Raw genomic sequence first — 16,305 nt, forward strand, 5'->3', positions numbered from 1 at the left:
TTATGTGTCTATCTTTCTCCTCAAATTAAAAAACTTAAAATTTTTTTTTTTCTTTTATTGACATCCAAACATAGCATTAGGTTTTGCTATTCTTACCTTATTAGAAACTCTCAAATGATTTGCCACCTTTTCCTTAAAAAGAGAAAAAAAAAAGATTTCTGATTTGCTACCTTTAAAGCTAGCGTATCACATTCCAAGGCATTCCAAAGGTTCATCTGGAGGGACTTTGTGGATTGTTGCAATTGTCGAAAAGGATAAAGTTGGAAAGAAAAAGAAACGTAAGAGCAAAGAAAAGGGTATTATTGTCATTTACTTGAGGGAGGAAAATGTGTGGCAAATCGTTTTACGGTCTCTCATTTCTCAGTTTGTGTTAGTTTTGCTGCGAGGTTCCACCGTTCCGGTTTAATATGTGCCCTAATCTCGTGACGCTTCTCGTAATCCATCTGGGGTTTTAGCTTTTTGTGGGGGGAAATGGTGCTAGGGTTTTAGGGTTCCCCTTTAACTGTAGTCTTCTACATCGCCTTGTAACGGCACTGTAAAAACAACCGAAATCCATCTATACTACCTTCTTCTCCACCTCCTTATCCTCCTCCCCCCTTCTCTGTGCCCCATCGGAAGACATGGATAGATATCAGAGAGTCGAGAAACCGAGGCCTGAGTCGGCGATAAACGAGAACGAGATCCGAATCACCACACAGGGCCTCATAAGGAACTATATCACCTATGCAACTAGTCTCCTTCAGGTAATATCTCACTTCTCCTCTGAACAAATCTCTGAACTCTTTTTTTTTTCCAACTGTTGTTAGTAATTTTCACTCTGTTTGATGGGTTTGGAGAGACTGTAAATTATCCATTCTAGTTCACTTGTATGTCGTTGTTATGATTGATCGATGGGTATTTTCTGTTCAGTCTCGCGACTCTCGCTATAATAAACGGTTTTTTACTTTTGTCCCTCTTTCTCTATCAATACTTATGCATGCATGTGCCTGTTTATTACTTATTTATGTTTGGTTTTTCCTTGCGTTCCACTCTCTCTCTTTCTCTCTTGTTGGGTTGGCTTCTTTTTTTTTTTTTTTTTTTGTATCTGCAGTCTGCACACAATTTTTTTGCACTGCGCTACTGTGTTTTGTTGGCATTGGTAAAACATTTTCTCTCTCTCCATGGTTCCGTCTGTTGGGTGTCAAATGTTGTATGTGTAAAGAAAATTATTCTAAGAACAGAAGAACATTGCTTATCAGGAAATGGTAATATTTCAGATGATGGTTGAAACAGAGATCAGTATGTCGTGTGCGATATTTTCTACAAGAGTCTGAGGAATCTGGTTGAAAGTCTTGGTAACTATCTTTAATAAGTTTTCGAGTTAGTTATACACTCATTGGTGTTTTGAGTTACACAATTATTGTTTATTGTTGCTCTAATTTGGTATTTTTCCTTTTCCTTCTTTTTTGTTTTGGCTTTCTGGTTGGTAATAGAATGTTGTGAAGTTCAAACAACAGAAAATAAATATAAACTTTCTATAATTTCAACTTATTTGGGAGGGTTTACTCTCTGTAACCACGGTTGGTTACACTGAGATTGTAACCAGTTGGAATTGCCCTCATTCGTACATGTAGGGGGCAGAAAAGGTATTACACTCCATTACTAAAACTTCATGACGTCATATGCATAATTTCCTTTTTGTCATAATCGGGCCACGCCTGCTGGTTACAATGAGAATATTCCTATTTGGAAACTCACGAGGTATATTAATTAATAATTTCAACAGATGCACTCGATACTTAAATTTGGAACTAGAAATAATTCACTACATATTTTCAACTTATCTAAAAATGTTATATTATCTATTATACTATCAGTCTCTTCTTCTTAAAATGTTTTATGTTACTCAACAATATTTAACCTCCAACCAAATAGAGCCTTAGGCTGTGTTTGGCTGTCCAGAGAGTGGAAAGTGTGAGAAGTTTTTGATCACTTCTCTACACTTCCGTTTATTGGTTTGGAATAGTGCTTTCTTAACCCACTTTCTCAGTTTCCCAAGAAGTGAGTCTGACCAAATAACAAAGACGGTTAGTTTTTTGTGAGGTTGTGTGAAACCTTTAAAAGGGTTATGTCTCACTTATTTTCTTGTGTTTTCTTAGCACAACCATACATGAGCATGGGAAAATGTGTCATTTTATTCCATTCCACTGAACCTCATTTTACTTCATCACACTCCCTAGAGACTGATGAATTCTAAATAAATCAGAAGAAGATTCTAAAACCACCACAGTGAAACAGCTTAACTAGCTAAAGGGCAGAAAATAAAGTTTGGATATCCTCTAATCCAGCCAGATGATGGGCCTGAAATTGTGGTCGAATGTTGACCCAAACCTGCTGAAAGTGTCTAAAATGATGGTGTGGTGTACAAGTATTTTCTTCCTGTGCTTTCCTGTTCCAGTGGGAAGTTAGGGTATGGTGCAATTGTTATAACTTGTTCTTATTTAACCCAGCAAAGATGGTATAAGAAATATCTTTTGAGGTATTACTCCAGAGATTTTGCAGTTGAGCTTTGTAAGCTGGATATTGTTGTACATTCAGGTTTTGAAAATAGAAAAACAGATAGTCCTTATTGACGGAATTTGATTGATGATTGAATTGCTGCAACGCGAATACACTAAGTAAACTCAAGTTTGGTGTTTTAGTTTTGTCCAGTAAAGTTTAGAGCTCTGGTCAGGTGTTGAGGTTGTCAAGAAAGATGATGGAAAGCTGAAAAGACATGGCTTGATGCATTGAGGAAATATTTCATAGTAGATTTGATGATGAATAGTTTGTTGAGGCTAGTCTGGTACTCTGGTTACGATGACAAATAAGATATATGCAAGGATTTATGTATCGGTATCAGGGAGATGCAAGATACACAAAAAGTACACATGGAAATGGTCCAGAAATGCATGTATGTACTTTTGATACATATAAAATACAAATTTGAAGCATAAAACACCTTGTTATGCAATATGTAAATATATATCAGCTTAATGCAATGATTGAGTCATTTTTACCTATTTTATTGATGAAAAGAAGGAAAAAAAAGTAAGAAAAAAAATTGATTTGCAGCTTTACATCTTCTTTGCCGAAATCTCTTTTGATCTGTGATTTGAGCAACTGCAAATCCCAAAAACTTGTTGAAATGGTGAAGATTAGGGTTATTTTTACGTTAGATGATTTCTACCAACACAAATCAAAGAGAAAAACACATTTCCAAGGCCTTCGGTTGCTCTTGGTTTTGTACTTCACATGATTTTTTTGTACAGGTTTAAATGAGACGTTTCAAGTGTATTTTACCTCTATCAGTCCTGTATCAGACCGTAATGGCCAGTATTGGTTGATACAAATTGTTTTTTTTTTTAAAATAATTATCGTTTCAGTAAGTATCGTATTGATACTCACCGATACATACCGGTATGTATTGGCCAGTACGATTGGATTTACACCTATGCTTAAAACCCTGGATGTATGTGCTTGACAATGAAATAAAGTTAATTAGTTCAAAGAACTCATTAAGAAAGGTCTTGGTATGACTGTTCATTGTTGAATTTGATAGATCTTGAAATCTGTCCAAAGCATATGACAAGATCCTCCCTACTTCTCCCCTACCCCCTTTTCCCTCAGGGGTGCCTAGATGGCTAGATTACAGTCTGATTTATATAAGGGGATCTTTGAATGAGAAAGGAATAGAAGGATGGAGCTGTCAATTCTCACCTAAGGTACTAGACTTGGATATTATCTACCTCCAAGTGAACAGTTAGATAAACCCCAGAAACAGTGGTCCTCTATTAGTCCCTCTCATCTTCCCTTCCCAATGACCTTGATTCTGGGGATGATGTGACATCGCTGCCCCTTTGACATGGTTGGTTTCCTAATTTATGCTGATGGATGCTTTAAAGTTCACCCATCAGCATTGAGCTGGCCTGATCTATGCATAGGTAGTTAAAATGCAAACAAAAAAAGGATTTGTTCGGTATGGCATGTTTAAAACCGTTCAGAAGTGAACGGGATGGTCAGAAATACGGTCAACCAATCCGAGAGCGGCAAAAAAATAAAATGGATGGTATGGGTTTTAAATGTTTAGATTTGAAAAATATGGGACAAAAAAAGGGCAATATGTGTAATAGAATCTGGTTTAACCTAGAAATAGGTTTCAGATTCTGCCCAACAGGTAGGTTCATGGGACACAAACAGTATAGGTGATCTTTCTGAAATTCTGGTCGATTGTATAAAGAATCTGCAAAAATAGAAACTAGCAAAAAATTTAGAAATCAAAGTGAAATACTGCTGCCCCAGGACTTAGGGGAATGCAAGGACTGCCATCAATGTGTGGAATCAATGGGAGAGAAAGATGGTACTATCAACACTCGAACCTGTTCTATAGAACTGAGTAGAACTCAACAAAGGTAGAGGACAGAAATAATAATCAGAAGATCAAAATAGAATAGTAACTGATGTGCATGAATGAGAGTAATAGAAATGACCTTCAAAAGAAGAGGAAAGAAGGAAGAATATGTTAGTTCTCTCACCTAACTGTGGAGAATGAATCCCACCAACTCCAGTGGAGCAGTTTTGAATCTCACAGAATCTTGCTCTTTCTCTCACAGAACTCAAACCAGCTCACGGCTAAATTGTTTCTCAAATCGTTCATTCGTTCATAGTGTTTCGATCCTCTATTCTTTATCTAAACTTAAATGGAATTAGCAAAATAAGAAACCTCTATGTATGGTAGGGAGAATCTCTTACAAAGTCTTCTTCAAAATAGAAACTATTCTAGAATTTTAACAAAATTGAAACTAACTACTTAATCTCGTATAGGACTTAAACCCCCAATGTTTGGGCTTTATAGAATTGGCCCATTACAATAGTAAAGCCAAAAATATTAAGCACATGGCCCATATAACACATTGGACATCAAAATTAAACATATTAGTCCATTCTTGGTCCTGTTTGATGGCATGGTTTGCTGCTGGCCTTCTTGTTCTCCTGAACTGCATAAATAAGCATAAAAAAGAAGAAAATTTAAGGTAACTAACGCCCACATTGATTTGGAACATAGCTTCGATTAATTTTCTATGGTGGATATTGAATTTTTATAATGAAATTTGGGGGTCTTGCATTGTTGCTCCCCAACCCTAACTTTGACTTTAAGAAAGCTTAGACTAAGAGAGATATGGAGTGATGTATGGAGTGATAGAGGTGTGATTGATGACCGACCATACATGGATGGATGAGTGATGCATGGAGTGATAGAGGTGTGATGGATGAGCTGTACATGGATGGATGAGGATGGATGGGAGGACATGACATGAGGCTATGAGGTGGTCATACATGGAGTTGGGAGCCAAGGACAAACTGATTTGACGACCTTTTTTGTTGGTTCCTCATGCAAGTAGTAAGTCCCACATCGGAGGAAGGTGAAACATTGAAGGGTAGTAACAACTATAAGTATGGAAGGCCCCATGGCCTTGGATGATAACTTTCCCTATATGAGGGAGGGTCATCCACCTGACATCTCTAAATGTGGGTGTATGGCTAGCATATTTATGGATTTTTTATTTAAGCATCATATGCGTAGCATATACTACCCATTTGTTTGGGTGGCTGGATTTGGGAAATAAGGATCAATATTTTTCTTGTTGTATTGTTGCAAAAAGTTAACTGTGGTTTCAAGATTTCATTTTATTTAAGCATTATTTAATACTCAAAGTGCCCTTTGGCATGAAGGCAACTCATTGAAGATAACGAATTTGGCCAACAATTTGTAATACTCTTAGAGTTATCTAGTGGAGCTCGGCGAATTTGGTTGGTGATGTAGCTTCTTAGAATGTGGATATCATATTATCATATTTTCTTTTCTTATTTGTATGCTTGTAACTCAATGCCCACTATTGAAGAATGAATTGAAAAGTTTAGTTTGCTGTGGTGTGGGCCTGCTGGCCAGTTCTGCCTTCCTTCTCTCCTCCAATCTTCCCCCTTCCCCTGCGAGCCCTTCTTCTTGCTTCCCTCTTTCCATTTTTCTTCTTCTCTTCCTGTTTCCATATTCTTTTCCCTCTCCTTGGCATCATCTATTTTTTCACTGCAATTGGTTAATAAAAGAGAGAGTTGATCTCTCTCAATATTGTTTTGTTTGTTTTGTTCAGCCTCTATTTTTGGAATATCAATCGCTGGTCATGGGCAAGGGCGATTCAAGCCCCCAGAGTTTCATCTTCATTTGTATCTTCCTGACCCATTTGACTGAGATCAAATCTGGCCTTGCTTCTACCGCCAGGTCTGATTTCAGAACTGAACACTCCTTGTTTAGTTGGTGATTCAACCTTCTATTGGGTTGGGTGAGGTTCCTGAATTACGAACTCATCCCTGACTGAACTGTGTTCTTCTCCCATGGTGTGGTTGAAGACAACCTTATATTGTGAGTTTATCTTATTCTTCCACTTTCCATAATTACCCCTTATTTCTCCCTTTATTCCCCTTAGTCCTTATTTTAACTTTCATTCCAAGCCTGTCCCTAAACTATAAATCCTACTTCCATTCTTATCCCAACACTAATTTAACTACCAAGTTGTCCTTTAGTATTCTGATTGTTTACAGCTCTGCCACTCCCCTTTACAAACTCGGAAATATTTATGAGATTGCCATCATCTTCTTACTATTGGCTATCATGCATTTGGGTGGTTCCAAGGTGAACCTAAATAGGGTTTGTGACCTGGGTTCCACATCATGAAGGAATACAAGCATCAAGGGAGTTTTTCAGTGAAAAATGGTGTCTAGGGGTTTTCTCTGTTGAGGAAGTCCCTTCAATGGTTTCATGGTCTTTCCACTATTAATGTACTGGGTTGGGTGGAGTGTAGAGGGATAAAGCAGGAGTCTCAGTGATGGAATTTAAGTGGCCTAATGCCTACCCTGGCCTCTTCAAGATTGCATTGATTTTCATTTGAAAAAAATAAGGATCGATGGAATGAAGCTCCTTTAGTAGCTCACCCAGAGGCCTATGGATTCTGCAAAACTTTCATCGTGAAAATTGAATTTACTTCTTGTAGTATTTATGTCACTGATTACAAATTTTGTGAGCCCAACTTTTACTGTTTCTAGTAAAATAATATTTAATAAAAGGGCGTACCCAGTGAACGAGGCTCCCGCCACTGCGGGGTCTAGGGAGGGTCATAGACTCATAATGTATGCAGCCTTACCTCCACTTTTTGGAGAGGCTGTTTCCCGACTCGAACCCCCACTGGGTTGTAATGGAGAAACCTTACCGTTGGAGCAACCTTACATTAAAATAATATTTAATGTAATTCTATTTTTATTATTTTTAGTAATTTCAACATTTTATCTTCTGTTTCTAAAATTTCAAGATTCTGATTACAATTCTTCTCGTGCCTAGTGCTGGATAGAATTATTTTATTACCATCAATTCCTCCCCTCCCTCCACCCACCCTTGAAAACTGGTCATGATTTGTGTAGATGTAATGGTACCATACCCTTTCAAAGTTGTTTGCTACTATTTATAATTAATATGATGCTTTATTCAGGAGAAAAGGGTGAGAGAGATTGTCTTGAAGGCAATGGGACAGGCAATCAGCAAGACGGTGGCCATTGCTGAGATTATAAAGGTTTTTCTAGTTACCTTAGAAGATATATTCTTCTCTTTTATTGTAATTCTCTACAGATTCATACTCTTAACTGTTTACATACAAATACAGAAGAGAATCCCAGGGTTGCATCAAGAAACTACCATCAGCTCTACAAGTATAACTGATGTCTGGGAGCCTATTGAGGAAGGCCTTGTACCGTATGTCTCTTGTCCATTTTTTGCCTCTCTCCTTATACAATGAATATACTGATTCATTTGGGTATAAATGTGATTTACAGCTTGGAGATGACTCGTCATGTTTCAATGATTTCAATCTCTTTGTCAACAAGGGAGCTAAACAAAAACTCTCCTGGGTAATGCTCTATGTTCTGTTATGCTGGTCCTAATGATGTATATAATATTGTCCAATTGACCTGAGAATTTCATTAGGGACTTTTGTTCTTTAAGATTGAATAATTTAAGGCAGTTTTTTGCGTTAACAGGTATCAAGCTCCGTCATATGCAGAGCAGCCAAAGCAGCAGTATCAGCAACAGCAGCAGCTACAACCAAAACAAGCTCCTGCTCCAATCGGTGGTGCAAATGAAGGTCATATTTCTGCTATGGGTAAGGAATGTTGCCTTGGATGTTCCTTTTAAAAATTCTCAACATGATTATTGTATTCTTTTTATAGATTCATATGGCCGGGGACGAGGACGTGGTAGAGGGAGAGGAAGGGGTTGGGGGAGAGGTGGATATGGGAACAACACCCAAGGTATTATATAATGCTTGTTTTTTTGGACCAGGATTTATCTTGCATCTTTTTTGTTCCTGTGGAAGTAATTCATATGTTTTTTGGAGGACAGAAAATGGTGGCTATTGGGGTCGAGGTGGGAACAACAACCAAGGTATTATATAATGCTTGTGTTGTTTTTTTTGGGCAGGATTTATGTTGCATATTTTCTGTTCCTGTGGAAGTAATTCAATTTTTTTTTGGGACAGAAAATGGTGGCTATTGGGGTCAAGGTGGGAACAACACCCAAGGTATTATATAATGCTTGTGTATATTTTTGGGGTGGGATTTATCTTGCATCTTTTCTGTTCCTGTGAAAGTAATTCAAATTTTTTTTGGGGGGGCGGGGACAGAAAATGGTGGCTATTGGGGTCGAGGTGGCGGACGAGGCAGAGGTTGGGGCTATCGTGGTAAGTGATCATATTCCAAAGTGATAATCAATGCAACCCTTGTGGAAGTCTTGAGTTTTTTCCAGTTGTTAATAAGAGCTAATTTTTGGGAAACCCATTTGAGACAGAAAAACAAATGGGAAAATTACCAGATTACAGAAAATCAAGTTTGCACTTACCTATATACCCACCCATATCAAAACCACTAAACTACCCAAATTGAGGTTGGGTATTACCAATCACTTAAAACAATGTCTGCCTACGTATGCTACCACCTTTGCCATACGTATCATATGTCGCGGTCAGTATACAATAGCTGCCCTCTCCCATGGAACCGCTTCAAAGAACAAACATCTGATGGAAGGGCTAGGTGGTTCAATCCTGATGAGTTCCCTGATCTGGGTCCCCTGTTTTTTTCTCAAAATTTTCACATAATCAACTCTTATCACATCTCTTCTCTCTTCTTTTTCCCAGTTATTGTCTCATGCCAGTTGTCTATTTTATGTGCCAATGTTGTATATGTTGCTTCGACAAGTCCTATCAATTTCTCTCGTTCTATTTAACTTAATTGGGTGGATGACCATGCATTGGTGGAGAAGACACTGGAAAGGAGACTTTTAGGCGAAATTTAGATCATCCAACTTACAATTTACTCGCATATTTGGATTTTGAACATCTCTTCATGATAGGATCTCTGAGATTATTTGCTTGACATCTTTGGAGTCTTCAAATCTTTTTCCCAAACCGAGTCAGTTCTCTTGCCCTGCACTACCATGTTGCAATTCCCTTGAGCACTAGCCACCATAGTTTTTCAATCCTAAAGATCAAAAAGAAATATTTTAATTTCAAGATCACAGAGGGATTTTAAGCTCCTCTCCAATGGCTTCCCTAAGATTCAAAATTGTGTGAGAGAGATTTGCCTGCTGGTGTTGCCATTTCAGAGTCAGGTGGTCATGCATCTCAGACTCTCTGTTCTCTGTTGACTGCCTTGATTCCAGAAGCGAGTCTCCATCTTCGTTGGTTGTTTCGGCGGAGGAAAAGGTGGGTAGCAGAGAAAGGGGTCTGTGTTTTTGGCTCTTTATGTACTGAATACAAAGGGTAAAACAGTTTAACTGTTATGCCAGTGATACCCATTCATTGACTGTTATTTCTTGTAAAATGGTGCCCGCCTTTGGTTGGGTAATATAACTAAAACTTCAAGACAGATTTTAAGAGCTGTCATTATCATTGCACGTTTTTTGAGTACTATTTGAACTGACAGATTTACCTTCATTGTAAGAAGTGTGTTATAAGGCAAAAAGGTTAGGTTACAAATTACCCATGTGCTGCCCTCTTGCCTCTTCTGTATGATGCCCCATCCTGCGCCCTCATTGGTGCCGCTTGCTAGCCTGCGGTGTGCGAGTGGCGTATCTATCCCTCTCCCATATATATAGTATATACATTCATTTGGGTTGTTCATCCAAGCTGCTTGTTCTGTTCACAGGTGCTGGATATGAAAGAGGCAGAGGTGGAGGCAGGGGTTATGGTCGTGGCCGGGGACGTATGGGTGGCGGACGTATGGGTGGCCGTTGGAGGGGTGGTGGCAATCAGTTCTAGTTGTTGGGTTGGCATGTTTTGTTTTACTCTAGCTAAGTTCTTGCCTTGGCGTTTATAGGGAGGAGTATATAGGGAAAAGTATTCGAGGACTGTATTTCCAGCATCAAACTGTGGCTTATTCTCAAGGGGTTATTGGAGCAGTTTTTGTTCATATTTTTTTTTGATATGGATTGTGGGCTGGCTTGCTTTATGGTTGTTGATTCTCAAGTGATTACTCAATTTCTGTAATTCATCTCTCACCGCCTCCTGAATCCTCTCTTGTATTTATCCCATTTTCTTAGTGTATGTATTTGCTTTGGAAACCCCTATTCCTAATGCAAGGTTTACCTGTACAAATGTGCCGTGTCAGTTTGGGTTTATTTTAGGCCAGTTTACTTTGTACCTTCAGGAGATTTAATTTGTTCAGCATTTCTAACTACAATTTAGGTATGAAGCATTAGGTCTGAATGTTATAGTGGTGGAGGTTGATGCTAGGATGGATAGCTCCTGCTGTATTTCAGATGTGGTTAAAAAATTGGGTTGGAGAGGAACCTTCATGGTCTCAGGTAGATCAAGCTATTCAGAGGTGGTTAATAGATCGACGAATGGATTCCTGGCATGGCATGAATAGAAAAGGCTATTGGAATATCAATATGAACCAGCAGACCAAGGACAGAGAAGAGATAAATCACTCGCTGATTAGCCATGTATCTAATACTAGTAGAATCTTGGTTTTCTTTGAATATCTACAGCTTCGTATTGTGAAGATCATAGAGGAACAGCAGGGCTGGGCTTCTCTCCTTAAATTCAAAATTTGTTGAGTTTTTCTGTTGTTTTCTTTTCCTGGCTTCCAAACATAGATAGAGGGCAAGTATGGGAGCGGGATGGAATTTAGATGTGCGACGCTTGTAGCCCATAACAGGGTCCTACAAGCAATTGGCCAATGGGCATGGCTGACTGCCAGATCACCACTCCAATGATCCCCCATAGCCCACGGTGAGAACATTTTCTGGGCTGACGAGAGAAGGGAACAGCTTCTGGGCTGAGCGCAATATCTTCTTGCCTACGTTGGTAGTGGCTCTCTGGGTGGAAGACAGAAGTGAACTGGCTTGGCTGAGGGCAGCATCTACTTGGCCATGTTGGTAGGGGCTCTCTAGGTTGACAAGCAGTGCCACTACAATAGAACTGCTAACATGTGCGTGGCTAACATAATGTGCGGCCACTACAAGCAGATCGTGTGGAGGGATAGTGTGCTTAGGGGTGTAAATGAATAGTCGAAATCAGTTTCCGTATTCATGTCCGTATCCATTTAGCACTATCCGAATCCGTCCGAAAGCTAAACGGATGCTGATACGGATAGTCTATAGCTATCCGAAATTTATATGTAAACGGATAAAATATTCGATCCGTATCCGTGTCCTTATCTGTTTAGCACTATCCGAATCCGTCCGAAAACTAATCGGATGCGGATGCAGATATAGCACTATTCGAACCGAATCCGATCCGTTTACAACCCTAAGTGTGCTGCCTGGTTGCTCCCTGATTGAGTGTCAGAAAGTGCCCGCCAGGACATTATAACGGTTGAGTAGTACCCCTTTGTATAGCATCAATTTTCTTCTTCACCCACTCGTCTCCCCTCTCAACTCCTCCTTCGCCAACTTCTTCCACTCTCTCCTCTTTTGCCTCCTCCCTCCTCACCTCCTCCTCCACCAGCTTCTCCTTCAACCTTGGTATCCAATCGGTGAGAGAGAGAGAGACAGAGAGAGAGCATGATAGAGACTGACTAGGATAATGTCACTAGTCACTACTGAATGAAGCCTGTCTTCAAATGGTGATAATGGTAAGGAGCAGGCTTCATACAGTAAAGAACTCAATTAAGAAAATGTTTTGAAACTATTAAGACCTCTGTCCTTCCGACTTTTTATACCACCCAATATATCACAAACAAACATTCACACAGTGCACACAAGGCTTTACGTGGTTCGTTAAAATTGCCTATGTTTGAACAAAAAAAGGCTCTATGATACCATGTTAATATGGTGAAGTTGGTTTTCCAATCTTATTCCATCTCTCTACAATGTAGAGTTATATAGGTGATTACATGAGAAACTCTATTCGGTGACGAGAGGATTACAAGGAATAGAGTTTAGGTAATTCATATCACATGTGAGATTACATGGGATAGAGATCTTGTAAATATGGTAGTTCATATCGAATGTGAATCCTGAGTCCTAATCATATCCAAAGACTTTCCAAAGTGAGGAGAATCCGATCTTGAGTGTTCATAAAAAGGACTCTAAAGATCGGTTGACAAAGATGAGATCTATTTCACTATCAATGGAGAATAGGGTTACAGTCGTTTGTCCTCGCATCTCTCTCAAATTGCATTTTAGAAAACGAATGTTACCCTCGGTACAAATTTATAGCAAAACCTAATACATGAATTTTACCGAAATCAACCCACTAATGCAAAAGATGGATTTGATTTTAAATATGTAAGGGAAGCTGATAACCATGCATGGATTGAATATGACCAAAAAGCTATTGTACAAGTAGGAGAGAGACAAATTAGGTATCCCAGATGCAAAACCTAAATCCTCTTCTTGACCAACCAGAAAACAGTACGAAATAAACCTTGTCTAGAAGCCGCAAAGAGCAAACAACAATTATTCCACTCTCCATAACCAATAGTTATGTTCAGATTCAAAATCTTATAATATCTTGACTATACCTATCAACCATTAATGGTAGAGTAAAAGTCTATATATAAAGCTTCAATTCTTTTTTGACTAACCAAAAATACACAAAATGTGTCTTTTCAGATTCATAACAAAAGAAATATGTTGCCATTTTTGATGTTATGTAAGGTTAAACAGCTGGTTTGACTATCTGCAAAAGAAAAGTCTCTCCCAACTTTTTTGCTTGGCGCATGGGATAAGTTATTAGCGGCCATTATCAAATCATCAAAAATGCTTGTTTTTTTGACCAATCTTCTTGACATTGACATACTTGAGTAGTTCTCTCATTAAAAAAAAAAAAAAGGCAATAAAAAGAAATTCAAGTGCCTTTTAGCTACCCCAAGTTACAAGTACCTTCTAATTTGAGAGTGTTAATTGAACCCGGGTTTGACCGGGTCGGGGTGCCCCCCCCCCCAGAGGGCAGCCACATGTTTGGCGCAAACCACCTGGGAGGTCAGTCGCTTAGAGTGATCTTCCCCCCGTGTCTTAATTCGATCAGGATACTACCTAGGGTGAGGGGGGTTAATTATATAAAGACATAATATTGCCCCCTTTAATCCTAATGCTAATACTATGATCCCAAAGATTTATAGTGTGGAATTCTCTATGGAGAAACCTTTTAAGATATCTAGAGATTGAAGAAGATTGTTCGAGTTCGTGAAAGCTTATAACCAAATCCGTACGAGATCCTCTTCTGTTGTGTTTTCATCTCCATTCAAATAACACCCTAACGGGTGGTGATTTATTTACAAAGAGATTGAAACTTCAAAGTTTATAAAGATATGGAACCTGTACCTGTAAAGTCCCCTAGGCTTCTAGAATGAGCTATACAAATTTTCTTGTTTAATTCATAAGTACATCTTAAGATTTAAGAAAGATCATTATTATATTATAATAAAAAACTTCATTGTATATTTTCAAAGCATAGACCTTAGGATTGCATGTGACTTAAGCTCATATTGGATTAGTAACTAAGAAGAAATTAACATCTAAGTATGAATAGCCATTTCACATTGAAAACTCTCAACCGGCCTCAATTGGATAGTCAATTGCCATAACGACAAGAAAACTCATTTTTTAGGCGACGATAAAAATGATTTCCATTGCTGAATACTATTTATGGCGACAGTAAAAATAGAACGAGTCCGGATCATATCCTTGTACTCGGACAGCAGTTGCCGTCCACTACGTTTGTTGCCAAACTCGTAGCAGAAACAATACGGGCAACTTCCTCTAAACCGAGTCTTTTTTTTTTTCTCTTTCTTGCTCCCTCATTTTTTGTTATTAGTTATTTTTAGTTGGTTTTCTTCTTTGTTTATTCAATCCCTGATTACCTTTATTTTTTCTTTTATTAGTTAACCTCTCATTTGGGCCTGAGCGATTAGCTCAGATGGCGCTGCCAGCTTTAGGTCTTGTCGTAAGATGTTGGTGGTCAAATGTTCGACTCTCTGAGTTTCCATTTTTTTTTCACCAAAAAAATAAAAGAAAATTAACCAAGGAAAATAAAGGCAATCAGGGATGATGACTTAATCAATGGGGAGGCTTGATGTAACAAGTTTTTGTTTATCATTGAAAAAAATTAATCTCTACATTGAGAACATATGAAATTTAGTGGCTTATATCGTTTTCAAACCTTGTACATGACAAAAGATTAAAACTGTGTTTGGTATACATTCTAGGTTGTTTTCATATTCTCGAACGATAAAAACAACTATTTTTATCATCCGAGAATGCGAAATTGACTTGGAATGCATGCCAGGAATGCATACTAAACATTGCTTAGAAGACTCCCCCTCATCTCTTTTTTGTTTTTTGTTTTTTGACAGGTAGAATCAATTTATTGAAAAGAAGAACAAAATACTTACAAGCAAAGGCCAAGGCCAATCGAACTAGGCCTCAAGGACAACGTACAAGAGGCTTAGAAACAAAAACAATACAACCCAAAACTAGTCATCTCTTTTTGTTGTGCCTTCTCCCATAGCTCGTTTCAATTCTCAGGCTATTTCTTGTTTCGCACCTTTGGTGCTGATGTTTTATTTGTCGATGCTGTTTTGAGCTTGGTGTTGTGTAATTCTTCTTTTTTTAAAAAATTTTTTTTTAATTAACAAAAAAAAGTGGGGAGTTTGTATGTTTTTGTTTTTTTTTAAATAAAAATTATGGGAGAAAGAACGCCAAACGGTGCTATGTTTAAGAAAAAGTACACACCTACACACAACACCGATTAACGTTCCGATAAAGACTCAAATACTAAATACGAATACTTGAGAGAAACCCTAATTCATACGAGATACATCTAGAAAAACAGAAAGAAGAGACTCCTGAATTACTTGCACTAAGTCAAGGCTCCGATATCTCTAATGAAACAACTTCCTATAACAATCAATACTTTATAGAATTTACTTTCACAATCGTGTGACTAAATGGCAAAAATTACAAGTAATTAAGAGAGGGCTGTTTTCCTTCATCCTCCCTTGATTGAGGCATTTCGATGGAGGAGAGAGGGTATTGTGGATTCTCTTTCATTTTTTCTTTTGTAAATCGTTGTTATCCTTTGTTGTTCATTCTTAGTTCTACTGTTGGTGCCAATTTCTACGTTCCAATCTTTGGTATTCTATGTTTCATCTTTAGTATATGAATTTTTTTTTTTTTTGAAGATTATTTCTATTACTTAATGCTACAATAAATGAAGCTTACTTATAAAATATTTGTCCTTTGAATAGGTTATAAGACCAAGTTTATTTGTAAACCCATTCATCTCACCAAATATTTCCTTAGGACTCAAATTTATATTTTTATTATGGTCATGATGAATTCCAATTAAATATTGGTTGTTTAGCTCTGATCATTTTAGTATCACTTTACCTTTTCATGGTGAATGAGCTGGACCGTCGATTCAGGATTTGCCTTGGTGGTTGGCTACTCCCTTGGGAGAACTGCGTCAAGAGCTTGATCAGTGGTTCAAGTCTCCTTAGCTGCACCAAGTCCACATTTACTTGCATTTCAAGAAGTGGAGCCCTATGGGTACCATATTTGATCCCTTATGGGTCTTCTCCTTGCCTCTTTGTGAGACCCTATGGCCAATCGGCTCTTGAATTGCACAAAAAAAAAAAGTTGGATTTATAGTATAGAAAAATCTGATCCTAAGAAGACAACTACTAGTGCAATTGGTTGGTACTCCTGCTAATACCTTGGAAGGCTCCCAAGAGGTCAAATGA

At 38.2% G+C, this 16,305-nt stretch overlaps 1 protein-coding gene across 11 annotated transcripts; it reads left to right on the top strand.

Moving 5' to 3' along the window:
* The first annotated feature begins 359 nt into the window (after positions 1-359).
* On the top strand, positions 360-10,709 carry LOC122656965 (ribonuclease P protein subunit p25-like protein). 11 transcript variants are annotated; one of them, XM_043851670.1, is made up of 10 exons: positions 360-743; positions 7,557-7,637; positions 7,728-7,816; positions 7,897-7,971; positions 8,101-8,222; positions 8,290-8,370; positions 8,462-8,503; positions 8,598-8,639; positions 8,742-8,798; positions 10,261-10,709. In XM_043851670.1, exons 1-10 carry the CDS (start codon positions 621-623, stop codon positions 10,371-10,373), a joined length of 825 nt encoding a protein of 274 aa, XP_043707605.1. In that variant the 5' UTR covers positions 360-620; the 3' UTR covers positions 10,374-10,709. The 11 variants fall into 11 exon arrangements, with proteins under 11 accessions (XP_043707605.1, XP_043707607.1, XP_043707606.1 ...); XM_043851672.1 differs by having other exon boundaries at positions 8,477-8,504; positions 8,620-8,639; XM_043851671.1 differs by having other exon boundaries at positions 8,101-8,204.
* Positions 10,710-16,305: the final 5,596 nt, after the last annotated feature.

The sequence above is a fragment of the Telopea speciosissima genome, chromosome 3 (genome assembly GCF_018873765.1).
Source record: "Telopea speciosissima isolate NSW1024214 ecotype Mountain lineage chromosome 3, Tspe_v1, whole genome shotgun sequence".
Classification (NCBI taxonomy): domain Eukaryota; kingdom Viridiplantae; phylum Streptophyta; class Magnoliopsida; order Proteales; family Proteaceae; genus Telopea; species Telopea speciosissima.

Excerpts from the sequence above, each read along its gene's own strand:
- LOC122656965 (XM_043851670.1), top strand. The coding sequence starts at position 621 with ATGGATAGATATCAGAGAGTCGAGAAACCGAGGCCTGAGTCGGCGATA. Across the intron at positions 8,371-8,461 it reads ATATGGGAACAACACCCAAG|AAAATGGTGGCTATTGGGGT; the intron begins GTATTATATAAT and ends TTTGGAGGACAG. Across the intron at positions 8,504-8,597 it reads AGGTGGGAACAACAACCAAG|AAAATGGTGGCTATTGGGGT; the intron begins GTATTATATAAT and ends TTTTTGGGACAG.